At 36.0% G+C, this 27,877-nt stretch overlaps 1 protein-coding gene and 1 long non-coding RNA gene across 8 annotated transcripts in view; one reads left to right on the forward strand and one right to left on the reverse strand.

Moving 5' to 3' along the window:
- Positions 1 to 24,555, forward strand: part of LOC130453850 (uncharacterized) — a 45,286-nt gene extending 20,731 nt beyond the window's left edge. The window contains exon 4 of the long non-coding RNA XR_008911462.1: positions 24,343 to 24,555. This is a non-coding gene — a long non-coding RNA (uncharacterized LOC130453850). The remainder of the gene's footprint in view (positions 1 to 24,342) is intronic.
- The window catches only part of CSMD2 (CUB and Sushi multiple domains 2), a 1,065,508-nt gene that overhangs the window by 352,157 nt on the left and 685,474 nt on the right, over positions 1 to 27,877 (reverse strand). For 6 of the 7 annotated variants that reach the window (XM_056795117.1, XM_056795118.1, XM_056795123.1 and 3 more), the window contains one exon: positions 27,153 to 27,335. The exons of the other annotated variant lie outside the window; for it this stretch is intronic. In XM_056795117.1, the coding sequence (XP_056651095.1) occupies positions 27,153 to 27,335 (183 nt within the window). The remainder of the gene's footprint in view (positions 1 to 27,152; positions 27,336 to 27,877) is intronic. 7 annotated transcript variants of the gene reach the window in all.

The raw sequence follows: 27,877 nt of genomic DNA on the forward strand, positions 1-27,877 counted from the left end.
AGGGCTGAGAAGTAGATCCTTTGGTTACCACACTGGAGGACTCCTGTCAGCCACATTGATTTTGAATAATTAAGAACTGTTCTTTTGGGTCTAGTCATTCAATTGGTTCTCAATTCATCTGACTATATGATCATCTAATCCATATCTTTCCATCTTCTCCATAAGAATAGCATAAAATACTTCATCAAAATTTGTCTGAAATCTAGGCAAATTATATTTGAAATACTCTCTTCTACTAGGTTAATAATATTATTAAAAAAAAAAGGAACTGTGATTAAATGACCTATATTTGATGAAGCCAAGATGTCTCTCTATAATAACTTCTCTAGTTAATAATACCCTCTCTAGATGTTTGCCAACCATATAATTTTTTTTTCCACAAATCAAAGTCAAGGTCACTGGCTTATCTTATTCTGTTCTCTCCCTTTAAAAAAAATGAGATATTGGTCCTTCTCTAATCTTGTGTTACCTTTCCAGCCTTCTATGATCTTTCATCATCTAAAACTGAAAGTGACTCAGTAGAAATATTTGCCAGTTCTTTCACTATCCAAAATATAGTTAATCTGAGACAGGTGACTTGAAATCAAAGGTAACTTAGATGTAAGATAAACACTTACTATCTCCTTAAGAATGTTGGATACCAACTCCTCATTACTCTATTTTGTTCTATCATTTCCAGAGTCAAGATCTTTTTCCTTTTCAGAGAAAACAGAAACAGAAACAGAATTGTCCTGCTTTGCTTTCTGTTTTCAATTATTACTATCTCTAAGGAAAGGTTTTAGCCCTTCTTTGATCCTTCTTTTACTTCCAATATAGCCACATACACATACACACACACAGCCTCTCTCTCTCTCTCTCTTTCTCTCTCTCTCTCTCTCTCTCTCTCTCTCTCTCTCTCTCTCTCTCTCTCTCTCTCTCTCTCTCTCACCCTGTGCCTCTCTTACCAGCCTCTGCTCCTTCTAAATTTTGCAATCCTAATACTATTTTTATGAGACCGTACCATACTTTCATGTTCTGTTTCCTAGCCTTGTTCCTATTTTCTGTATATTTCCTTTTAAGATATGAATTGATTGTTGAGTCCTGTGGGCATCCACATTAGTCTCCTCAGATAAATCTTATTTTCCCTCCTCAGTGGAATTATTTGTGTCCAGAATTTCATTCTTGAGCATTTCCCATCCTTCTTTCACTAATTTACCTTGAAGCATTTGATTCCACAGGATCACATCTATCTTTCCTCTGAATCTTGAAAATCCTCTTTCCCTCATATCTAAGATACATTTCAGACTATAGTCATATTTCCTAGACTCAATCATCAATTGTAGAATGGAATCACTTCTCCCCAGGATTCCCATCATTTCCACCCCAACAACATCTTCCCTGTCAGTGAGAATCAGATTCAAAATGGAATTTCCCTTTGTTGGATCTTTCTTCTTTTGAAGAATTAAATTATCATTAAGCAAGTAAAGTAGCTATAAGTTTATTTGCTTTTGATAAGAGAGAAAGCTCTAGCAGATGTCTGGATAATCAAAGTCCCCATCACTATTATATTATGCTTCTGTGTCAGGACTGTGACCTTTTTTAGAACCTTCTTATCTATTTTCTCTTTTTGTTCAGGTGAATCAGAAGTATACCTTAATGATTAAAAATATTATTCTTCCTCTTTTAACATTAAAAAACTTTTAAATTGCTTGCTCCATGAGGTCTACATTTCTTCATGTGAGTATACTTTATTAATATACATGCTACTCCATACAAAACTTTTTTCAAAATTATCTTTTTTCATTTGAATAAAATATACCCATCCAATTTAAATACATTAAGTTTCAATGATTCCTATCAGGTCAAATTTGCCTTTTTGCATGAAGATATCTAATTCCTCTTGTTTGTTATCTAAATTCTGGGCATTAGTGAATAGGCAATGGAAGCCTCTGGTTTTACCACAGGCTCCTTTCTGCAATTTTGAGTGTTTCATATGCTATTCTTTGTAACATCTAACCTGGAGGACATACACATAGACAGTCTTCTCCCTCACCATCATTTCTGAATCAAATCCCTTTTTATTAGTTTTTCAAAGGACAGGTCAAATATATCCTTAGCCATTTTGTGGTGTACTCCATCTCTGGCTAAGAATCTGTCAAGTCTATTTTACAAGCCATAACTATAAATCCAAATCTAAATCTCAAAAAATATTTTCTTGGCCAGCTGGTCCCTTCCCAAATTAAATTTCCTCTTTTGTATCCCTTTTGTTCAGTGGGAAAAACGAGGAATCCACATGTCTTCATAAAGTCTTCACTTTCTTATGTAAGATTTCATTATCATCAGTAATAATTTTTAGGTTTCTTCTAGAAGTATCATTTATGTCCACATTAATCATTAGAAGTAAGAAGTTGCCATCCATTTTGGTAAATATTGGGAGATTTCCTTCTATGTTTTGCAGATGTACTCCAGGAAGACAATACATCTCTATTATTATTGTTATCAGGTCACAGATCTGCCTCAGAAGATGCAGTGGGAGGCTTGAATAGGAAACAAAAAGTTTACAATGGTTACTGTAGTGAATGGAATAGTAAATTAATTAGGGAAGTATAAGAAGATTGCCTCACTGCAGTGAAGGCCACATTGAAATTATGTTACCATAAATTTATAATGGATTCATTCCTCATGATTTTGTACTTTTCTCAAGTTCTGTTCAATAACATGTGAATAAGAATGAAGGAAGTAGATGTTAGGAATAAGCCACAGTTAGGGTTTGTTGAAGCTGAGCTTGGGAAAAGGACAAGGGGCAAGTGATTTAGACAGCAGAATATTTAGAGTTGAAAAGAGGAGACTATAACCAATGCAGGGATTATGGCCAAGTAAAGTACTAAGAGGTGGAGGACATGTAGCTAAGATAAGGGCAGAGAAAATATTTGGAGGTTATAAGGCAGAAGAAAAGAAGGAATGATAAAAGACTATAATTATGTAAAAAAATTTCAGAGTGCATGGACATGGAAGTGGAATATTTGTGAGTGAAAGAACATAGGAAAGAGAAAAGAGGTAAAAATTAGAAGGGCATAATGATCAGTCTTAGGTGGAATGGAGAAGTAAGTGAAGTGAGTAAAAAGAGGAACTAGGAAGATAGAGTATTTAAGAGAGCATTAATATGTATATAAAAGATCCTTGCTATAAAGATAGGAATTGGGATGAAGCAGTCATAGAACCCACTGAGAAAGGAAGTAGGTAGATAAAAGCTATTAGCATCTACATTGGATGATAAATGTAGATAGCATGAACCTCAAAGAAGATTTAGCTACCTGATTATAGTAGAAAGTTCAAAAATGTCAACAGGGAACAATTAGCTCAAATTAAAGTGCAACCTCTATTGGAAAAAATGGCCAGGCATGTAGTGTACTCCAGAGGGATCCAAGTCTCAGTGACATTGGATGTTGGAAGAAATGAGAAAAGAAAAAATTTATCTTAAAAGGAAATCTATTAATTATGAAGTAACTGTTTCAGGGAGTATAGCAGAACAAGCTGGCAAATATGAGGCAAAATACGATGGGGTAAGGTTGAAAAGATGCGATTGTGGGGGATACAAAATAAAAGGGAATAACAGATTTTATGTTGACATCGAATTTAGGCCTTGAAAGAAAGGTCACTACAGAGATATAAAGTAGAAATCTTTATTTCTGCAAATAGTAGTAAGAGCTTCTAGTTTTTCTCTCTAAGGTCATGTATAATCCTTTCACAATACTGGTCTCCATGCACTTAAAGACAGTAATCATTTCCTCTCAATATCTTCTCCAAATCTTCTTCTTCATTTCCTAATAACTCCAAAATTCACTTACTCCTGAACAGAATATAAAGTAGAATGCAAATACTTGTTTGGTTTGTTTATTGGCTCAATTCAATTGTACTTGATAAATATCAGAATCTTTGTGTTCAGCATTATTTCTATATAGATTAGCGCTGTCAGTTTTATATAATAACCTCACATAAAGCAGATCTTAAAATGTATTCTTATTAGACAATAACAAATTAACCATTTAAAAAGTACTTTTTGATGGTAATGATAAGTCCTGACTTGGGACTCAAAAAACCTATGCTTTCTTATGACTTTTTTTATAAAAAGAATATATTTTTATTAAAAATATTTTCCAATTACATTTTCCTCATGACTTTTATATAGCATTGGGTAATATACTTCTTCAAATGATCTACCTATAAATTTGTAATGATAACAATCCCCTCCTACCCAGAATGATTGTCAGGAATATCAAGATAAATGAACTCAGAACATTCAATATGCTTTACATAGTGCTATCAAGATATGGATAGGAAGAATACAAGTTATCTTAAGATGGCACAATAGATAGAGCACTAGGTCTGAAATCATAAAGACTTGAGTTCAAATCCAGATTCAAATATTTATTACCTATGTGGCCCTGGCAAGTAATTTAACCTTGTTTGTCTCATTTTCCTCATCTGTAAAATGAGCTAGAGAAGGAAATGGCAAACCATTCCAATATCTTTGCCAAGAAAACCTCAAATGGGTTATGACTGAACAACATATAGAACTCACTTTATACACAATATCTAAATTCTTACCATTGCTCTACAGCAGTTCAGCTGCATTTTCAGTGGTTCTCCCTCCTTCTATTGTTGCTTTTGCTTTGTGCTATACAACTCTCTTTTTAATGATTTAGTCTTCCTCAGTAGTTATTACCAGCTAAACTTCTCTTCATCATAAATGCCAACGAATACTTATGGAGCACCTATTATGTATATAGAGCACCTAACAGACCCAGAGAGTGATAAAAGTTTAGATAAGACATGGTCACTCCTCTCAAGCTCCTTCTAGATTATTTCAACAGATACAACTGTATAGCAAAAGTATGTTCCAGAGATGGGGAATAGCTTCCACAAATATATAGAAGGATGAGAGGAAAGGTTGTTTTGAGGGAATGTCTGGTGTTTTAGTGTATCTAGATTACTGAATGATAGAAAGATAAGTTGGAGTCAGATTTTGGAACATCCTGAATGCTAGCATTGTATTCTGTCCATCCACAATAGAGAGGCACTAAGGCACTGATAGTTTTGAAATTCAACAGGAACTTGATTACAATAAATGTATGTTTTGGCAAACTTGTCAAGGATGAAGTGGATGAGTAAATAGAGATAGGAAGAGTAATCAAGAGGCTATTAAAATGGTAGAGGTGAGATATAATAAGACCCTGAGATAGGAAAGTGACATTGTATATGATCCCCAACGTTCTGGACTCAGCATTCTCTTTTTTGCCTGTACACTCTCTGATCTGGATACGTTCATGTCCATGTGTTGAAGATGGTTCCAATTCCTTCCATAAACTCCATTCTTGTAAAATAGCTCTACCTAAATGCCTTGCCAGCACTTCAAACACATGTCCAAAATGGAGCTCATCTCCTCTCTCTACAAATCTATTTCTTCTCTCAACTGCCATACTTTTAGATTTGAAATGTCCAAGTTGTCTTTGACATTTCCCTTCATCTTCCCCTGTCCCATAACCAATCAGTTGCTAAATCCTGTCAATTGTGCTTTTGTGCTGACTTAAATATATCCCCTTTTTTCCTTCCATCATCATGATGATAAATCAGTTTAATTCATGCCCTCACCATCTCTCCCTTAAAATACTGTTAATAGTCTCCTAATTAGTTTCTCTGCTTCTACTCATTCTCATCCATCCCTCATTACAGTGCCAAAATATTTTTCTTATTATAACATGCAAATTTAACTAATTAATCAACCAATAAATATTTATTAAGTGCTTATTATAAGCCAAGCACTGGGCCAAGCCAAGAGTGATTGTGCCATTCTTCTACCTCAAAAAAATTCTCAGTGTTTCCTTATTGCCATATAAGATGAAATGTCAACCACTAAGCCCAGAATTAAATACCAGATATAATGTTTCCAATCTACCTTTTATACTTTATTTCATACCACTACTGACTTTTCTATAGTCCTTCTGAATTATACTACTAGTTGTTCTCTAATCTTGTCTTGCTCTATTTAACAACTTCATTCAATTGCACAGGACATCTTCCATGCCTGGAATGAACCCTCTCCCATCCTGACCCCCTACTTCATCTACATCTATTGAAATCTTTCTCGTTTTTCAAGGGTAAGCTTTTAGGTGTCACTTTCTTTAAAAGTCTTTCCTTATACCTTCAGCTGGCATTCCTAAAACACTTTTTCATGATCTCTTCTTTGCCAATATTGTAGTCTATCTCAAATTACACAAATTTGTACATAAATGTTCAAAGCTCAAAGCTTTGTTCAAAGCTCCTGAGGACACGAATTAGACATTTTTCCTATTTGAGTGCCCAGTGGTTGGGATAGTGTCCATTCATAAGAAGGAAATAACAAATATTTGTTAGAGAGAATTGAAGTAAATAAAAGTATGATTAACCACTGAACATTGATTAAGAAGTTTAAAAAGACAGCTAACACAATGGATGACAGATTTAGGATCCAAAAAAATTAACAAAATATTGGAACTATGAGTTGAATTTAATAACAGGAAAATTAATGAGAATAACTGTTGTTTCACACTCAGGTTAAAAAAAAAAACCCCATACAAAAGAGAACAAAGATGATAGCAGTTCACAGGGAGAAAATCTAAGGATTTTAGTGACTTTTAAGTTTCATATAACTGAAAGATAATATTTAGCCAAGGAAAGGTGAATTTAGTCTTAGTCTGAATAAATAAAAACGGATTAAAGAGAGAAAAGAAAGTGATAGTCTCAATGTACAATGCACCAGTCAGACCACATTTAAGACACTCTAGTTCTGATTGCCACATTTTATGAAGGGCATTGTCAAAATGGAATATACCAAGTAGAAAATAAGAATATTGAGAAGGAATAAAAAAGAAAGTGATTAAAAAGATAGGTTGAAAAATTAGGAATATTCAACCTGGAGAAAAGAAGCTTTTTCTGGTTAAATGACAATTGTTTTTAAGTATTTTGAGGGTTCATCATGACCAACAGAATCTCTGAGCAAGGATGATGGCCTGTGCAATCTTTGAAATCTCAACAGATCTGACAACCTAGGATTCTGGTTGAAGGAGGAACTGACTTGGGGGATTAGCTTTGAAAGACAGAATTCAGAGTAATGGGTGAGAATAATAGAAAGGTAGATTTCAACTCTGTATAATGCATTTTTCCTAAAATTTAGAAATATCCAGAAATAGAAATAGAAGTACTTTATTCCCCATCACTGCAAATCTTCAAGTTGAGGATGAGTGACAACTTTATCAGGTATATTTTAAAGGAAATTCTTGCTTTCAGTATGAATTGGACTAGATAGCTTCCATGGAAAGTCCCATGGACTTAGGAGTAAGAAAAGTACTTGTTTCAAATCTAAACTCTAGCCCTTTGTAATTTTTATCAAAAGCAGCTCACAAACTCCCTAAACCTTAGCTTTTTCATGTTAAAAAAAAAAGAAAAAGAATCATCTATGTTATTTCACAGTATAGATGTGAAAATCAAATGAAATAATGTATACAAAACCATTTGAAAAAATATATATGTCAGTTACTCTTATTAGGCTGTGATCCCAAATACAAAACCAACTTGGAGCAAACTAAGTAACACAAAATATAATTTTCTTCCTTTTGTTCTGGATTACACTCTGGGAAACTTGTTGAACAAAATATCACCTTTCTAGACTCACATCTCATTCCCTTTCTTCTGCCTTCCTCTAATCTTCACCTAGGCTCCAGCTTATTCCTAAATAAGGCCTGTGTAAGGACAAGCCAGGCTTATAGGTTCATTCTGAGTTGAAAGGAACCCTTGCTTTATTCTAACTTCATATTTCCCATGGAAATTTGTGGTTGGAAAATTCATCTTTAAGATCTAATTCTCAGTTTCATGGAATATATGAGCTGAGTAGTCTGAGCTAGGTAGACAATGAAATCTGAAGTGAAAAAATGTCTTTTCAATGGGAAAAGTCAATGCCTCAGGGTGCCACAGTCAGAAAAGATAAACATGGGGAAACATGATTATTTACATTTGGCCTAGGAGTCAAAAGACCTTGATTCTTCTGTTAGGACTAACTGGTAGGACTTTCAGCATTTCACTTCTTTCTGAAACATAAGGTTTCTTGTATATAAAAGGGGGTCATGAGGCAGATAGAATAATTTCTAGCCTTTTGTATAATAGGAAATAGTGAAGCTAGAAGATTAGGGATCAAAGAAGAACAGGAATAAAAGAAGAACAGAAGGCCAGGGATAGTTCTTAAAATATTCACTAACAAAAAATATATATGGTCCTTTGGAAAATAAATGATAAATGGGAATTGGAAAAAAATAGGAAGAAAAGATGGAAAGTGAAAGGATTAGTAGTAGAAAGGAAGTAGTAGAAAAAGAAATGGATTACTAATCAGGAGACTTGATACTGATTAATCTGCATGATCTTGGACAAACCGTTCCACTTCACTTACACCTCTCAAATTAAATCAATCTCCAACTCCATTTCCACCTTTGTAACATTTGATAAACACCGCCCTCACCCCTATCTCTGCTCTGACATTGCCACCTCCCTAGTGTGGGTCAACATCAATTCACACCTGGATTACTGACTCAGTTTATTGTATTGGTCTTCCTGTTACAAGTCTCTCTCCAACTCCAGTCCATCTTCCACTCTGCTGTCAAAGTGATCTTAAAGTACAAAACTGACCATCTTCTGCTCCCATTCACTCAACTTCAGGGGCTCCCCATTGCCTCAAGGATTAAATATAACACAGTATTTAGGTTTAAAAGCCCTTCATAACTTGGTCCTTACTTTCTAGTCCTTTTATATCTTATACTCTCCCATACACTGAGATCCAGTGACACTGAGCCACCTTATTGTTCCTCAAATTAAGCACTCCATCTTCTAACTCCAAGTATTTTTAATGTCTATTCCCCTTGCTTGAGATGCTCTTCCTTCTCATCCCTCTCCTAGTTTCCTTGGACTCTTTCAAGTCTCAGCTAAAGTTCTACCTTCCTCAAGAGGTGTTTCCCAATTTCCCTCAATTCTAGTGCCTGTTCCTCTATTGATTATCTACAATTTATCCGGTATATATTTTGTTTGTATGTGATTGTTTACATGTTGTCTCATTCATTAGATGGTGATTTACTTAAAAGCAGGAAGTATCTTTTCCTTTTCTTTGTATCATTAGTGCTTAATACCATGTCTGGTACAAGTAAGCACTTAATAAATGCTAAGTGATTGAGCTAACTGAATCACCATTTCTAAATGTGTAAAATAAGGAGATTAGTCTCCATGACATCAAATGTCCCTTACAACTCTTTCAATGCTGTATTAAAAAGTATTGCAATCACTGCTGTACCTTACATAGGTAAAGAGGCAGCTAGGTAACTCAATTAATAGGATCCTGGGTCTAGAGTCAAGAAGACCTAAGCTCAACTCTAATTTTAGACAATCTGGTGACTGCACAAGACACTTAATTTCTTCCTGCCTCAGTTTCCTCAACTATGAAATGGGAATAATAATAGTATCTACCTTACAGGATTGTTATAAGTATTAAATAATATTTGTAAAAGCATGTTGCGCAGTGTTTGGCACATAATAGACATTATTTAAATGTTTAATTCCCTCACCCTTTGTCTTCCCCAGTCCCACATGTGCTACCTTAGAAGACAATCTTGAATGATAACCAAGGACCTGAAATTTATTATAATGTATAGAACAGCATCACACTATAACAACATTGTGGTAATCAATGTACAATGTATCACAACAATGTAAAGGCTATTTATTTTGTGACATCATTCTAGAGCCAAATCAACACCATACCTAACACAGTTATAACAATTATGTATCACAACCCAATACTGTGATATACAAGATCAGAGAATTCAAGTGTTAGATGGAGCCTTAGTGTCCATCTAATCTAACCCATGCTACAATAACAATCATAATAAAAACAATGACAATCATAAAAGCTAGCATTTATATAGCACCTGCTATGTGCTAGGAACAATTTGTAGAGCATTGCCAAATGCTTTTCAAATGTTCTCATTTGAGCCACAAAACAACCTAGAAAGCAGGCGCTATTACTACCCCTATTTTACAGATGAGGAAACCAAAACAAAAAGGTGAAATAGTTTGTTCAAGTATGACCAAAATGGTTAGTAAGTGTCTGAGGCCATATTTGAACTCAGGTCTTCCTGTTCTAAGCCCAGAGCTTTATCCATGGAATAAGGACCAGTCCCATGCATATGAAAGGAATTACCACTCAATAAGTGGTAGCCCCACCCCTTTTGAAGATCTCCAAGGAAAGAAACAACCACTCTCATGGTGATCCATTCCATTTTGCATAGATCTAATTATTTTATATATATATATATATATATATATATATATATTTCTAGATATCAGTAATTATTTTTAAACCCTTACCTTCTGTCTTGGAGTTAATACTGTGTATTGGCTCCAAGGCAGAAGAGTGGTAAGGGCTAGGCAAAGGGGGTCAAGTGACTTGCCCAGGGTCACACAGCTGGGAAGTGTCTGAGGCCAGATTTGAACATAGGACCTCCCATCTCTAGGCCTGGCTCTCAATCCACTGAGCTACTCAGCTACCCCCTCTAGATATCAATAATGAACTGGTTCTTTGAACCACCCACCCACTTTTCTTGGCTTTATCCTCTAGGGATAGCAAACCCAATCTAGTTCTTCTTTTACATGGCATCACTCCAAATATTGCAAGACAGTTATGATATCTCCCTTGAGTATTATTTCCTCTAGGTTAATCAACTCTAATGGCTTCAACTAATCTTTATATGATACATATTCAAGATCATTCGTTATTGTAGTTAATTTGCTTTGGACAAGCCCTAAATTATAAATATTCTTTTTAAAATTTGGTGTTGAGAACTCATATAATATTCCAACAGATGTCAGACCTCTGATGAGGACAGTGTAAGATGGACCTGTCGCCTCTCTGGCACTAATTTCCTAGAAACTATTTCCCCTTATTGCAAAATTGAATTATCATAAGTTATCAAACTGTTGATTCATATTAAGTATGATTTCCATGAAAATTACTAAATATTTTTTCAGAGAAAGTATCTAATCATGCCTCTCTCCTTTTATTTGTTAAGTTGCTTTTTTTGTACTTAAATGCAATATTTTGCTTTTGTAAATAAATATTTACTGATTGCTCCCTAGTGAATTTCAATTTATTAGATTCATCCGAAGACTCTAGCTGGTCAAAATCCTTTAGAATCCTAACTCAGTCACCCAATTTTGTACCAACTTGAAAATTTGATGAGTATGCCATCTATAACTTATCCAAGCTATAGATAAAAATTATAAACACCATAGGCTTAAGGATAGGTTCCTTCATTATTTTCTCACAGAACACTTGCCATGCTAACATTAAATTAATATGAACTTCTCTTTGATTCTGTTTGAGACCATCCAACCAGTTTTTAATATTTTTGGTTGCATTACTTCCCAATCTAGAATTTTCAGTCTTTTCCATGAAAAAAGCAGGAAAAATTTTATCAGAACATTTTCTAAAATCTAGGTAAACTATACAGCATTCCTCTAGTTCAGAAATTCTATTTAAATAAAAACAAAATGTGCTGGTATCAGTTGTTTTTGATGTAGTCATGTTAGTCCTCTGTGTCACCTCTTCCCTAATTAGATATTGCCCAAGCATCTCTTTAATGACATATTCTAGAATTTTCCTAGAAACTGAGTTCAATATCACTGGTTTATATTTTGCAGAATTTGTTCTCTTAATTTTTTTTTTAAATTGGAACAATTGACCTTCTCCAATTCTATATTATTTCTCCTGTTTCCCTGGATCTTTCATTTAAAACTGACAGCAATCACAGCAACTCAGAAATGCCAGTTCTTTCAAGACCTAAAGATATGTGATTCTTCAAAGGCAGCTGAGTGTGGTGGCACTTAATAAAGGCTAGTTGATTGACTGATTGATATTATTCACATGGTATACCAACTCCTGGCATTTTTGGTTTTTTATCACCAGCATCAAGGTCTTTCTCTTTTGCAGAGAAAACAGAAACAGAATAAGAATTAGCCTGCTCTTCATTCTCTGTCATTATCATCCCTTCTATCCTAAAAGCAGATTCTACCACCTCTCTAAAACTCCTTTTCTTCCCAAATAGTTTTATTTTTAATATGCTTTTTTGTTGTCCTCTGTTTTTCCCTTACTCCTAAATTCAATATACTCTTAAGCATTCATTCCTGACAATTTTCACAGGAATATGTTACACTCTCATAGCCATTTTCTGTTATCTGACTTCTTCCATCTTCTATACATTTCTTTTTGAGTTGTTGGTGATTTTGTGGCGGGTTAAAGATGAGGTGACTGAGGAAACAAATTAATCTTTTGAGCATGTATGGAAATTATCCAACAAATTGGGTTAAGGACACTTCAATAATTTAAGGTTAGATCACAAATACAGGGAATACATACATTTATTCACTAATTAAAATGATAAATCAAATAAGACCAATTAATTAAAATGAAATAATGCAACATTAAGTTATCCAATTTCTAATTGGATGAGACTAAGGACTTTGCAAGTTGAGAGGAAAGGGAACAAGTACAATTTCCTGAATTTAGAAAAAGAGGTATCCCACTCCCCACATGTGTCTATGAATAATCAAAGGAACATTAAAACAATATCAGCATAAGTTTACAGATAAGACATATGGATTACATGAGATGTATAATTGTATGAAAACTCACTGCATCAATCTTCAGATCTGAATTTCTGGTCAGTATAACCTAGGTCTTTAGGTGTTTTATCTAAGCAGTAGATAGAGATGATTCAGTTTCCTGGCCAGGCAGGGGTAAATTCAAACAATGCAACAAAGTTTTTCCCTAATCTCACAATTGAACACATTTTCCTCACACAAAAAAGAACTTAGACTAAACCCATAATTAAATAGAAAGGGAACTAGGCTAGCTCCAGAAATGAGTCACAAGGATAGATTCAGTGTGGTTCATTCAATTCCCATAATTAGCCAATTGCTGTCCTAATCACCTCAATTCCCTCATTTTCCATAAGTATCTCATAGTGGTCAAGAAGACACATTCATGTGAGCAAAAGGGGAATGAGAAGGAATCCAAGCAAAGAATATTTTGTCCAAATTCAAATAGGGGAAAACAGAAATGATTTTGTCATTGGGATAAACTACAGAACCACCTGAACAGAAAGAGAAAGTAGATGAGGAGTTTCTGAAACATATCACAATCCAATTTTCCTCTCCTCAGAAAGTTTTTCTTTCTAGCTTCAGAATTTCATTCTTGGGACCTCTCTTATCCATCCTCAGCTGACTTTCCTGAAAGCATTTTATTTGATAGGATCACATTAGTCTTTCCTTCTATCTAGGATGTGCTTCACATCTGAGTATGCCTAGATTTGCCTTCTTGTATCAAAAATACTTCTCCTAAAGTTTCCATCATTTCCATAATAATAACCAGTACCTCCTTGTTAATTAGAATTAGATTCAAAAAAGTATTTTCCTTTGTTGGATCCTTCCCCTTCTGAAGGATAAAATTATTATTAAGGCAAGTCAAAAAGTTATGGGCTGATCTGTTTTCGGCAGAGAGGTAGCTCCAGCAGATATCTGAATAACTGAAGTCTCTCATCACCATTGTATTATGCTTCTATGCTAGGATTGTGATCTATTTCAGAAACTTATTCACTTCCTCTTTCTGTCCAGATAGATCTATAATATATATCAATGGCAAAAACATTTCTGTTTGTCTCCTTTAATTTTTATGAAAATACTCGATGCCTTACTTCCTCTGATTTTTACATTTTTTTCACATGGGTATAACTTTGTTATATACAATCATATCACATATCACACCCCTCCTACCTGTTCTACTTCTTTAGGATAAAGTATACCCAGCTAGAGTCACTGTCTTCATGGATTTTATCCCTCAAGTCTCAAGGTTACATATGAAACTAAATTTGTCTCTCTGTAACTAGGGAACTAGTTTCTCTAATTTATTGCCTAAACTTTGAATGTTTTTTATAAAGATTCCTGGGGCAATAGGTTTTACTTGGATATTGTCTCTTGCAAATTTGTATCTGACTTATTTTTCTTATTCCTTCTTCATGACTACTGCCTATCATAACTAATTTAGAGGATATAAATATATATACAGGCATGTATATATATATATATATGTATGTATAGACATTCTTCTTCCTTCCCCATCTTTTCTTTTCTTTTCTTTTCTTTTCTTTTTTTTTTGGTTACAATACCCATTTTTTCTTATAGTTAAAATCCCTTTTGATTAGATTTCCAAGACATATGGTAAATACATTCTTATCAGCCATCATCAGTTGTATTCCATCTCTAGTCAGGAATGTCATCCTTACATTGTAAGATTCGGTCTATAAATACAAATCCTATTCTCAGACACTTCCTTCCTAGTCAGCTGTTCACTTCTTAAATTGCTTTTCTTTTCCTTCGGCATCCCTGTAGGATGGTACCATATTCTCTTGCTCTCTCCCCTCCACCTTCTCTACCCAATTTCTATAGGAAGGGGTATTAAGCTTTGAAACAAAGTTCACCTTTTTATGGATTCTCTCTGACACAGATTGGCCCATTCCAGGGCTGACCAGGACTGCTAACAAATCAGGTGGACAAACTCCAAAGGAAACTCTTCTACTCAGAAGTCAGACCAAACTTCTAATTTTATTGTGAGTCAGCAAGGTGATTGCAAGGTAATCCAAGACCAAGGTTAATGTTTTGTCCAGGAAAATTCTTCCCTGGAAACTAAAGACCCTTTGTGAGTAAAGGAAGATCCTTCAGCACAAAGTACTAATAGATGCATACAGTCAGTCCACTATCAAGACATTTAGGAAAGCAGAAACAGTAAAGATGTGGAGACTAAAATGAAATACATTTGTTTTCAATTTCCATGAGCCTGAAACACCCACTCAGATTGATTCGTCCTACACTTACAGTGTCTCTTCTCAGTAGGGTTTCCCTGTAGCTTCTCTTAGACATGGAAAAATTATAAGGAAGTAAGGAATCTATAGGACATGAAAACAAATCTGCTCTGTTCCCACTTTTGCCAGTTCCTAACTGTACCTCATTACCCAGAATCTTCCCTCTATAAAGAAACATTAGATTGTCAAAAATACCTTTTAGATTATTTATATTGACCTCCAGAAATCCATTAAAGATGTCTACAGAAGCTCTGATTTTTAGTCATTTAGAAGAGTGGTTGTATAAATGTGTACATTTAAGATGTCCTTTTGTACATTTGTTCATTCAACATTAATACCCACTTTCTGTAGAACTCTGTGGAAGGAGATACACAAAGTTTATATAATATGTGGTTCCTGCCCTCCAGGAGCTTACAGTCTTGCTGGTGCAAATATATGTATCTTTCTTCATTTACAAAGAGAAATTCAGATCCATACAGAATTTTCTTATATTTGTATATATTTATGAATGCAAGTAAATATGTCTCGATTGTACATATAGGAAAATAAGGTGAGAGAAGGAAGAGAGGAGCAAATGACCTAACATTAACATGTTGTTCAGTCATCTGTTCTCTAGCCATAGTAAGTACTTGGAATGGAATGGGAGAACATGACTTGAACATACCAAAAGCAAGAAAATCCCCTTAGACCACCTTATGGGCTCCACAGTTTAGACCCTATAATTCAAAGGAGTCTCCAAGAGCAACAAAGGGGTCCAAAGAGAATCTTTCTCCTTGACGCTAGCCTCCAAAGGTTAAATATGCTCCTCCAAAAAGACTGTATAATTGCCTTAATGACATATTATGAATTTATCTACAATATCTCCACAGATTTGAAGCCAATGAAGGGCACTGACTTGGTTTTAGAACAGCATTACTTCTTTACTGAATTATTGCCAAAACCTCTTAATTTATCCCCTTTCCAATCTTTCCCCCTCCAAACTATCCTTCACATAACTGATCAATTGATATTCCTAATCCATGTTATTCACCAGTTCAAGAAGTGCTACCTGTCTTTCTATTCTGAATGCATTTTACCACCACTACACACATATCATTCTATTGACCACTTGCTGCTACTTATACGTGTTGCTTCAGATTCTGGTTCCTGTGCCTTTGCCCAGGAAGTCTCCATGATTCAAATGTTTGTTTTCCTCCCCCCCCTCTTAGAATCTTTTTTTTTTCAAGGCTCAAGTATCATATCAACTCTGCCCCCACTGCCACCCACAAACTGTTGGTGCTCTTTCTCACCACAGTGAAATAATTTTGTATTTATTTTACATTAACTAAGTATCTATGGTGTTAACTTTCAGTAGAATGTAAAATCTCTCAAGGCAGGGAATGTTTTATGTTGTATCCTTGGATAACCCCTCCAACAAACACACACACACAAACACCTTGCTTGATTTTTGTAGAATGGAGATGACAATTACAGAGCCAGATATGTATATCAATATTAAGAAAAATTTGCTAACATTAAATGGATTATTTTGATATATAGTGCCTTCCCTTCCCTGCTCCTATTAAGGTATTCAGCAGGATAGCTAGATGATTATTTGTACCTGCCTGGAATACCAGAGGATGAGTCCCCAGGTAGAGTGGAAGGCTAGTCTAGATTATCTCTGAGGTCTCTTTTAACTTTGGGATTGCATTTTGAATGTCCCAATCACTCCTATTTACAGGTCAACTTAAAGATAAATCAATTTTTTTCAATGTTCAGACAAGATTCTTGGTAACTAGTTGTGGTTTGGAGCTGACAACAGTTTCTTATACTTCTTATAGCATCTTCATTTCCTTATCATTTCTCCATTCCTAAGGTAAGTTACAGGGTTTCCCCAGTGGGAAGAGAAGTAGGGAGTGTGGGACTAATCAGTGTGAGTCAGTATTTCTGTTAAGGCTCATAAAAATCAATGTGTCCAGACAGAAGACCCACATTTTTATAGTTTCTCCTTCTCTCAATATATTTACCCATTAATATAAAAGAGGGCTGCCTATTATATTTACTGAAACTTATTTATCCTTTATATTTAAAAAGGGATGACTCCTAAATCTAGAAATCTGGAAGACAGTGAAAAAAAAAATGGTTCTAAAATGGACAAAATGTTGGACATGGATTCAGAAAATCCCAAGTTAGGGGGTGACAAGGAGGATTGAGGACCAGGACTTAGAGCCAGGAGGTCCTGGATTCAAATCTAGTCTCAGACAGTGCCTAGCTGAGTGATCCTCAGCAAGTCACTTAACCCCATTGTCTAGCCCTTATTGTTCTTCTGCCTTGGAACCAATACACAGTATTGAGTCTAAGATAGAAAGTAAGGGTTTAAAAAAAAAACAAAGTAAAGAATCTGGCCCCAAATACATACTGGTTGATCCTAATCAAGTTGCTTAAACCTTCTGACTCAGTTTCCTAATCTGCACAATGGAATGATAATAGCACCTATCTCATAGAGCTGTTGTGAGATTTAAATGTCCTTACAATGTTTTGCAAACTACAAAGAGTTATATAAATGCTAATTATTATTGCTCCTTTCTCCATCCTCACACATACAAATAGATACAAATGCAATCATGCCTCACAGTTTTTAGGCTTAGTAGACTACTTTATAGTTGAAATAGAATATGGAAAAGTCTGCTCTCTGGCTAAAAAACTCTCCTTCCTTCACCTGACTTCCTTTCATTCAGTAGAAGGCAGAAAAAGTCCAGTTCCTCTCTCGTTTTATCATTTTGATACTGTCCATGGGGTTTTCTTGTCAAAGATACATGAGTGTTTGCCATTTCTTTAACTGTGGTTCAGCTTTTGTCAAAACTCTGTATCAGGACCAGCCTATTTTGGTAACCCTGCATGGAATAGCTCATAGTTTCATTGAACTATATAAACCTTTCCACCATGATGGAAGCTTTCCTTTTTTCCTTTTTGAACTTCTGTATTAATACTGAAGGTTCTATCTTCCTCCTAATCACCCAGACTGGAAACCTATGTCATCCTCAATTCTTCACTTATGTTCATCACATATCCAGTCACTTGTTAAATTTTTTCATTTCTACCTTCATATCTTTCATATATGTCCTTTTCTCTCTACTCAAAGAGTCACACCTAGTTGTGGCCTTTATTACTTCTCACCTGGATGACTGAAATAGCTTTCTAACTGCTTTCACTGCTTATAGCCTTAGTTACATTCCCACAATCTGTTTCATCCATGTCAACCCCTATTCATTGAGTTTCAATGGCTCCCTTTATCCCTAAGATTAAATAGAAAGTTCAGTGTTTTGCGTTTAAAAATCTTCAAAATCTAACCTCTTCCTACCCTTTCCAGCCTTCTTCTACTTCACTGCCCTCCTTCCACATTTGGATTTATCATCCAGCTAAATTGGCTTACAAATACAACAGGTCATCTGTCATTTCTGTACTGGATGCCCCAATGCCTGTAAGGCTCTCTTCCTCACTTCTATCAATTGGAGTCCCTGGCTTTCTTCAAGATTCACATCCATCCTCAACCCATTTGCTTGTTCCTTCCTTTCAGAGGTAACATTCTGTTTACCTTATTTATGCCGTTATTTACATATTTCTCTCTAATAGAATGAAACTACTTTAGGATAGGACTGTTTGTCTATATTAGTATTCCCAGTACATGGCACAGAGTAAATGTTTAACAATGATTTGTTAATTGTCTAATTTTTACCAGTCTTTTATGGATTACCTCAAATTTTATCCTCTCCCTTTGTCTTTCCCAATAACTTCAACCTGAAGATTTCTTGCTCCTATAAAATTACAGACTACATATTATTTGCTTTAGAAATTTGGCACTTATCCCCAATCACCTTGTCTCACAGACAGTTCTCATTCATTGCTGATCTATATTTCTTTATCTATTCACTTTATGTTGTATAATTAAGACATGAGAAACAGGACAGTACATCTTGCCTCAGTCAAGAAGACTGGACCAGGGGAAGGGCATCAAATTCTGAAATATGGCCAGGTGACTCTTCCTGTGTCATTTAACTTCAGTACTTTCAGCAAATCCCTAAGAAAAAAAGGTTACAGAGAAGGTATATTTTTAAGGTATTTGCTCTAAACAGGGCCTAAATTATTCTGTTGTTGTTTTGTCTTTAACAATTTCTTCAGTGAAGTACTTTGATAGTAGGTCAGCAAAGTGGTATCATTTACTCAATTGACCCAACTGTAAAAATGGTCTCTTTCAGATTCTAGCTACATATTTTTGACTTATTGTGGGGGAGAAGTTTTTATTATACTAAAAGCTTTTTACTATACTTATTTTATATCTTAAAAAGAGATGCAGGGGAAAAGGGATGGAAAATAATAAAAGAGCTTCATAGCTTGAATGTCTTTAAGTGTTAGAAACTAGCTACAAAAGATGTATAAGGAGGAGAGCCAGTCTCAGAGAACCAGATGACCTACATGGGCAAATGAAGGTAAAGGAAGAAAAAGAACATACAGACATCAATAAAATTTGCATATTTTAAAGTGGAGACCTCTCTGGAATCATATTTGTACTTTAACAATATTTTTTTATCTACTAGCTCCCACCCTACTACCTCCAAACATGTCCAGATCTACCTCTCCTAAAACAAAACAAAAAACTCTTTATTGAAACTACCATCCCCTCACATGATCCCTCTATATCTCTCCTCACTCACTGACTATACTTTCTTAAAGTTTGTAATCTGACTTCCCACAATATATTGAAAGATGATTAACAATTTATTAATTGCTATAGCATTTTTTAATCTTCATCCTTCACAGGGCAGCTAGGTAGTATAGTGTCTAAAGTGGTGGGCCTAGAGTTAGGAAGATATGAGTAAAAATTCATCTTCAGACACTTACTAGCTGTTTGGCCCTGGCAAGTCACTTAACAACTTTCCTCAACTGTAGAATGGGAATGATAATAGCACTTATTTCTTAGGGTTGTTGTGAGGATCAAATGAGAGAATAAATGTAAAGTGATTAGTGCAGTGCTTGCTATATAGTAGGTGCTTAATTAATAACTACTTGTGTCTTGACTTCTCTGTACCATTTTACACTGACTTCTGTTCTCCCCTATTTGAGTCTTCAAGCAATGAAGCATAAAAGGTCATGAAGGGTATGAGTAGAAAATAAATAAAATCACAGAGAAAAAAACTCCCTTTCCTCCTGTGCCAGATCATCATCAATCCTCCCCACATTCTTTTCTTTATTACTTCTTGGTGTTTTCATCAGTTTACCTCTAAATAGTCATTTAGGTGTCATCTAAATATAGACAACTCCCAAATATATATGTGGCCTTCATTACTATCCCAAATTCCAATCATGTATCAACAGTCACCTACTACTAATTATCAACTGGATGGCTCATACGCATCATGAACTCAACATAGCCAAAGAGAACTCATTATCTTTCCTGCTAATCCCACCCATCCTCCAAAATTCACTATTTATGTCTAAGGCAGCACCATATTTCCAAGTAGATTTTGTACATTCTCCACACCATATTCATTCTGTGACCACATCTTATTGATTGTACCTCTTCAGCACCTATCACATCTACCCTCTTCTTTCTATAAATGTGACCACCAGGGACAGCTAAGTGGCCCACTGGATTGAGAACCAGGCCTAGAAACAGGAGGTCCTGGGTTCAAATATGACCTCAAACACTTCCTAGCTATGTGATTCTAGGCAAGTCACTTAACTCCCACTGCCTAACCCTTACCACTCTTCTGTCTGGGAACCAATACACAATATTAATTCTAAGATGGAAGGTAAGGTTTTAAAAAAATAAAAATAAATAAATATGCCCACCACTTTAGTTGAAATTTTCATCATCCTTTGAGTTCATTACCACAGCCTCCTAACTGGACTCACTGCTAAGTTCTTCCCACTATAATCCATATCTAAACAGCTGCCAAATTGATATTCCTAAAGTACAAAATTAAATGTGTCATACCTTATCTGAAGAACTTTCAGAGGTTCCTCTCTTATTCTAGGATAAAATACAAACTCCTTTGCTTGGCATATAAAGCAATTCAAAATGAGATTCTATTTTTTTCCAGACTGATTTCACATCTTCTCACACACTTTATATTCTAGCCAAACTGGTATGCTTGCTGTGTCTACTGCCCAACAATTCATCTTTTGCCTCTAGAAGGATCTTTTGCACAGGTTGTTTCCCATTCCTAAAAAGTTTTCCCTTCTCATCTTTACTTCTTAGAATTCCAAAATGTCCTTCATATTCAAATGTTATAAGCTATCAATCAATCAAAAATATTTTTTCATCATCTACTGTGTGCCAAATACTATGCTAGTCACTGATGACAAAAATCCCCAAAGGAAGGAATGAAGGGAGGGAGATAGGAAGGGAAGAAACCATCTTTGCTCTCAATGAGTTTACATGCTTCTATCAGAGTAAACAATTTGAACATATATAAATATATACAGAATAATTACAAAAAGAAAAAGTAGTTAAGTAGAGGTTAATTTCAGAAGAAGGGAACTAGCAGTTGACTTTCTAAAAGAAGACTTTTTTGATCTCCCTTAGTTGTTAATCCTTCTCACCACCCACTGCCAATTACTTTGTATATGGTATATTGGTTGTTGTCCTTAATACTACAAGAAGACCAAAATGATATCACAGGTAAAACCTTTGGACCTTACACATAAGTTGAATTTAAAGTGGATGTAGTTCTGCACAATGTGGTCAGTTTTACTCTCTCTTCCAGTCACCAAAGTCTAATAGCAAGACAATATGATGGCTGATGGCTCAGGATACCGTGGATGCATTTGGCTTCTTCAATGTCTAACTAATCTCTAAGTGGTCCGTGGTGCCTGCTTAAGCTGCTTTTATGGCCACTGGAACAAACTGTTCTCATCCCTCTTTCCATTGGAGGAAATTTTCACATGCCTGAGATGGAGCCTCTGCCTCCAACTCAGCCATGGGTTTGAGACCTGTAAGTCATCCTCAACCTGGTTTAGTCCAACCTGCTCAGTCTGTGACTACTATGCATCTTATAGCTTCTTGGAGCCACTAGAATTGGGTAGTAAGTGGACAATAAGGGAAACCCTGAGTTCATATCTGGCCCCACACACTAGCTATGTAATCTTGGGCAAGTCATTTAATCCTGTTTGTTTCAGTTACCTCATCTGTAAAATGAGCTGGAGAAATGACAACTACTCCAGTATGTTTGCCAAAAAAAACCCAAAATGATGTCACAAAGAGTTGGACAGGACAGAAATGACTGAACAACAACAAAATGTTTATTAGTCTTTAGTTTTAGTAATATATCTTTTATAAAGGAGAAATAGCATCAATAACTATATCCACTTAGTCAATGGGGATAATAAATGAAAGTACTGGAGGTAAGATTGGCCAATATGGCAGCAAAGGAAAGTGATAAATGTTGAAGGGGATGTGACAAAAATGGGACACTAATACACTACTGGTGGAGCTGTTAATTGATCCAACCATTCTAGAGGACAATTTGGAACTATGCCCGAAGGACTTTAAATGATTGCTTTAAAGGGGCATGAATAGGCAGTTTTCAGATAAAGAAATCAAGACTATTAATAAGCACATGAAAAAGTATTCTAAATCTCTCATAATTAGAGAGATGCAAATCAAAACTACTCTGAGGTACCACCCCAAACCTAGTAGATTGGCTAACATGACAGCAAAGGAAAGTGATCAGTGTTGGAGGGGTTGTGGCAAAATTGGGACACTAATACATTGCTGGTGGAGTTGTGAATTCTGGAGGGAAATTTGGAATTATGCCCCAAAGGCTTTAAAAGAATGCCTGGGATCTTTGTGGTGGCAAAAACCTGGAACATGAGGGAGTATCTGTTGATTGGGCAATGGATGAACAAATTGTGGACTCTGATGGTTATGGAATACTATTGTGCTGAAAGGAATAACGACCTGTAGAATTTCTATGTGAACTAGAAAGACCTCCAGGGAATTGATACAGAGCAAAATGAGAAGAACCAGGAGAACATTGTACACAAAAACTGAAACATGGTGAGGTATATGTAACAGACTTTTCTACTAAAAGCAATGCAATGATCCAGGACAATACCAAGGAATTTATGAGAAAGAATGCTATCCACATCCAGAGAAAGAACTGTGGGAGTAGAAATGCTGAAGAAAAACATATTATCAATCACATGGTTTGAAGGGGATATGGGATATATGTATACATATATATATATATGTATACATATAATACACATATATTTTAGTCCACAGTCTACTGATTTTTATTCGTTTTAAATTCAAGTGAAATGAGGGGTGGGGTGGAGGTTTGGGGCATTAAAAGATCACTCTACTGCAAATATGAATAATATGGAATTAAGTTTTGAACAATGATACATGTATAACCCAGTGGAGTTGCTTGTCATCTCCGGGAGGGGTGAGGTAAGAGGGGTGATAAAAATCATGAATCATGTAACCATGGAAAAATAAATAAACAATTTTTTTTGTAAAAAGTGCTGGGGGTGACTAGGGAGATGGTATTATCAGGAGGGATCCAAGTCTCAGAGAGAAATAGAAGATACAAGGAAAGATTTAAGACGAAAGCAAGTTTTCTACCTACAGAGGAGGCATTCCAGAGAAGTCATTAGAAGGGTTGAATACATTTAGTGTGGGATAATTGAGAGGCAAGAAAGCAGGTAGTGGAGGATGAAGAATGAATCTGGAAGGTTGGGGATTCAGAATCACTAGGGTATAGGAGAGAATGCTGTTTATTAATCATTTAATAATGAATTCAGTTGGAGAGAGAGGGGAGTAAACTTTTTTTTAAACACCTATTATGTGTCATACAGGTTAAGTACTTTACAAATAAGAGCCAGCTAGTTGATACAATAGTTGATACAGTGGATAAAGTGCTGGGTATGAAGTCAGGAAGACTCATCTCCCTGAGTTCAAATCTGACCTCAGTTCCTCATCTGTAAAATGATCTGGAGAAAGAAATGACAAACCATTCCAGAATCTCTGCCAAGAAAATTTCAAATGAGATGGCAAAGAGTCAGACACAACAGAAAAATGTCTGAGCAACCATAAGTGAACTTTACAAATATTATCTCATTTGATCCTCTCAACAACATTGAGAGGAAGGTGTTGTATTATCTCCATTTTACAACAGAGGACGCTGAGGCAAATGAAGATTAAGTGGTTTGCCCAGAATTGCACAGCTATTATGACTGAGGCTGAATTTGAACTCAGGTATTCTTGACTCTTCATGAAGAGCTCTATCCACTGCTCAGATAGATAAAAGAGTTTTCTCTCAGGATATTAGGAAGCAAAAAAAAAAAAAGACAGAAGAAAATTAATCAATTTTTTTTTCTATCCCTGTAGGCAGCTAGGCCAGGGGGCAAGTGGAGGGAGCAAGAAGCTCCCTCTATTTGTCCTGGACAGGCAGGAAGAGTCTCCTGCAATAGAGAAGAAGACAACCTGAAGAACAAGTACAAACTCAGTTCTCCAAGAAGAAGATAGTCTAGGAAACTGGCAAGAAATGTCAACTATTATACATATTAAACAATGAACCTCAGAATTCATCTGAAATAGAAATTATCTTTATGGTGATTATTCTCAAATCTACTTATCTAGCTCTAACATCTTTGTTGACTTCCAATTTAATAACTCCAATAGCCTAATAATAGACATCTCAAACTGGATGTCTTATACACACTTTAAACCTAATATGTTTTCAAGTGAATTCATTATTTGTCCCCCAAGCTTTCTACTATTTTAAACTTCCCTGATTCTGGCAAGGGCATCTTCTTTCTTCTAGACCCACAAGTTCATATCATTAGTGTCATCCTTAACTCCTCAGTATCCCTCACCCATCTGTTGCTAAGGTCTGTCAATTTCAACTTTGCAACTCCAAATATGCCTCCTTCTCTCCTCTGACATTGCCATCACCCTGGTGTAGGTCCTTGTCTCCTCATGCCTAGACTTTTACAATAGTTTTCTAGTTGTTCTGCCTGCCACAAGTCTCTTCCCAGTCTAGTCCATCTTCCATTTGGCCCCCAGCCTGACTTTTCAATGTCCAACCATGTCACATCCTTCTACTCAATAAATTCTAGTAGCTCCTTGTCACCTTTAGGACAAATATAAACCTCATTGTATGGTGTTCAAAACCTACTCACTCCTTCCTGAAATTCTTCTGCTTCACATTCCCGAACATGCTCTATGGTCCAGTGACATTGGCTCCCTGGCAGTTCCTCAAACAAGATACTCCACCTTCTCCCTCCAGGTATTTTCATTAGCTATCCCTCTGCCTAAAATGTTCTCCCTCCTTATCTTTGCCTCCTGGCTTTCCTAAATCATAGTTAAAATTCCACCTGGAAGTCCTTCCCAATCCTTTTAATCATAGTGAACCCTCTTTGCTGATTATTTCCTATTTACCTGTATCTATCTTATTTGTGCATTGTTGTTCACATGTTGTCTCCTCATTAGATTGTGAACTTCAAGAGAGCTACTTTCTATTTGAATTTGAAGATGGTTTGCCAAACCTTTGTCTCACCTGGCTCCTACTCTAACAGTTAGCTATGACCCTTTGTGGAAAGAATATAGTAATACAAAAATATACATAGAAGAGATGCTTTGCCAGCTCCTCAAACTTACCAAAACACAGCCCTAACATGGAAACCTGGCATAACTTTAGTAGCTTGGCCCAACCCTCATGAGCAAAACAAGAAACATTTTGGCCACAAGCAACTTTTACCTCAAAGGGAAGAAACTTCAGGGTAAGAGGATTTCCAAAGCTTTTAGTCTATAATAGGATTTTGCCAGTCCTCATATGTTGATGTCTCTGCCACTAACCAGAATGACATGAAATGCTTCAGATCACCCAAAGCTAAATCAATAGCATCATCTATGTCTGTTCCCCTTCCACGAAAAGAGTCAGCACGTAGTCCCTATTTATGGCTCCTAGCACTCAAGCAGAAAGATGGGTAAAACTAGAGAACCTAAGGTGATTTGAAGTTGTTTCACACTATCATTATAAAAAATCATGAAGGATGTGAGTTAAAGAGAAATAAAATCACAGTAAAGACAAAGATTCCATTCTCTCAACAAATGGTTGGCCATGCATCCCCCCCTCCTTTTGGACATGATGGTCGCAGTATCCCCCAGCCTGATATCATGTGAAGCAGTTGGAAGGCAGAAATACAGTTCCTAATCTTTCTGCAACTGAAATGCTCCATCTTTGCATATAATACTGATTCCTCAAGACAAATCCATGATCCAGAAAGCTATCTCATATGCCAGGACCTCCCTCCCTTCCCTCAAAACAAGACATATTGACAAAGCTGGTTCTAGTGTATTTTTACATCATTAGATGAAATGTTAATAAACAGAATTATGGCTATCAATAAAACCTAGAAGATCTAATATATAAAGTATACAATAACTTGTATAAACATAACATAGCCAACCTGTCCTTGAATTTCTTCAGGAAACCCAAAGCTACAATTTCCTCCATTGTGGTTCCCCAATATTAGCTATCATAGCAGGCACTGGAAAATGAGTATAAAAGGGAAAGACATGTTGTCAAATCAAAACTTTTCTCTCTATAACAAAGGCAAAATTTGGGCCACAGGCCCAAATTAGCAATGATGTGGTGTTAGGTTAATGCTGACTCAGCACAGTTTGTTTAGGTCATTTTGTTGCTATATGGAGAATTCCATCTCGAAGGGCAGTGTTTTTGAACAAGTTCCAAGTATTCTGGACATGGTTTGAGACCAAAAGTCAATAGCTTCCAATAGCAAATCAAATTCTACCCTTGAGATATGTAGCCCTCACTAAAAGAAATAAAAAATCAGCCTATATTTTCTTTTTATTAACTCTTCTCTATTGTTTATCTAAAGACTGAGAACTGATGCTTCAAACCCCACAACTCTCCCAGTGCTCCTAGCGGAAAAAAAAAATTGCCAAAAATAACAGGAGACCTAGATCTGAGGGAGAGGCTAAGAAGATGAAGAACAGAGAAACAAGCTTGTTAGTAATGCCCAAAGAGGGTCTTATGGCTGAAGGTCAGACACAGGAACTGGACTATCCAGAACTTTCCCAGCTCTTACACACACACACACACACACACACACACACACACACACACACTTGCCTCTTACCACCCCCACCTTGATGGTCACTTGGTCACTTACAAACACAGCCTGGCTTCTTAGCTGACCACTGATTATTCTTTTGGCAGGTAATTGCCTTCTGTCCAACCAGCTCAAATGCAGGCTGGCATTCAAACTTCAGAGTATCTCCATGTCGAAACCTTGAGCCTTCCCTTCGGCCATAGGCTGGCACACCAGGGTCCCCACAGCTCCCCTGATCAATCTCTAGAAGACAGGAAAACAAAAACAAAAGATAAAATATGATTTTGTTCCTCAGGTCTCCTTCAGAGAGGATCCACACTGAAAACCACATTACATACCAGTTTAAAGGTCACTACTACAGGCACTTTATATAGCTATGATCAAGAGTGGAAGTATTATGGACCTAAGCAGCCACCCCAAAGCTTTCCAGTTTTATCACAAAGTGCTAGGACAGAGGGGAGCATTCAGAAGTTCAATGTGGCTACCTCTCATTTTCTATCTGCATCAAGTCAAATCTACTAAGATATAGTGGGGTCATGACTTTCATTAGTGGAGGGAATAACCACACCAACAAAATTACAACTCTTGGATATACTCATCTGAGCAATCAGTAGCCTGGTCTAGAAATAGCACTTGTTGGCCAGGAGAGCTTGGTATTACCATAGAAGTAGTTCTGAGGAGTTAAGATTTGGAATGAACAGACAAGATCACTTCCCAGAATAAAAAAATATAGTATCAACATTTCCCAACAGGAAGAGGCAGGTAAGAATTTGCTTCTGATTGAA

Source organism: Monodelphis domestica, chromosome 4, assembly GCF_027887165.1.
Source record: "Monodelphis domestica isolate mMonDom1 chromosome 4, mMonDom1.pri, whole genome shotgun sequence".
NCBI lineage: Eukaryota > Metazoa > Chordata > Mammalia > Didelphimorphia > Didelphidae > Monodelphis > Monodelphis domestica.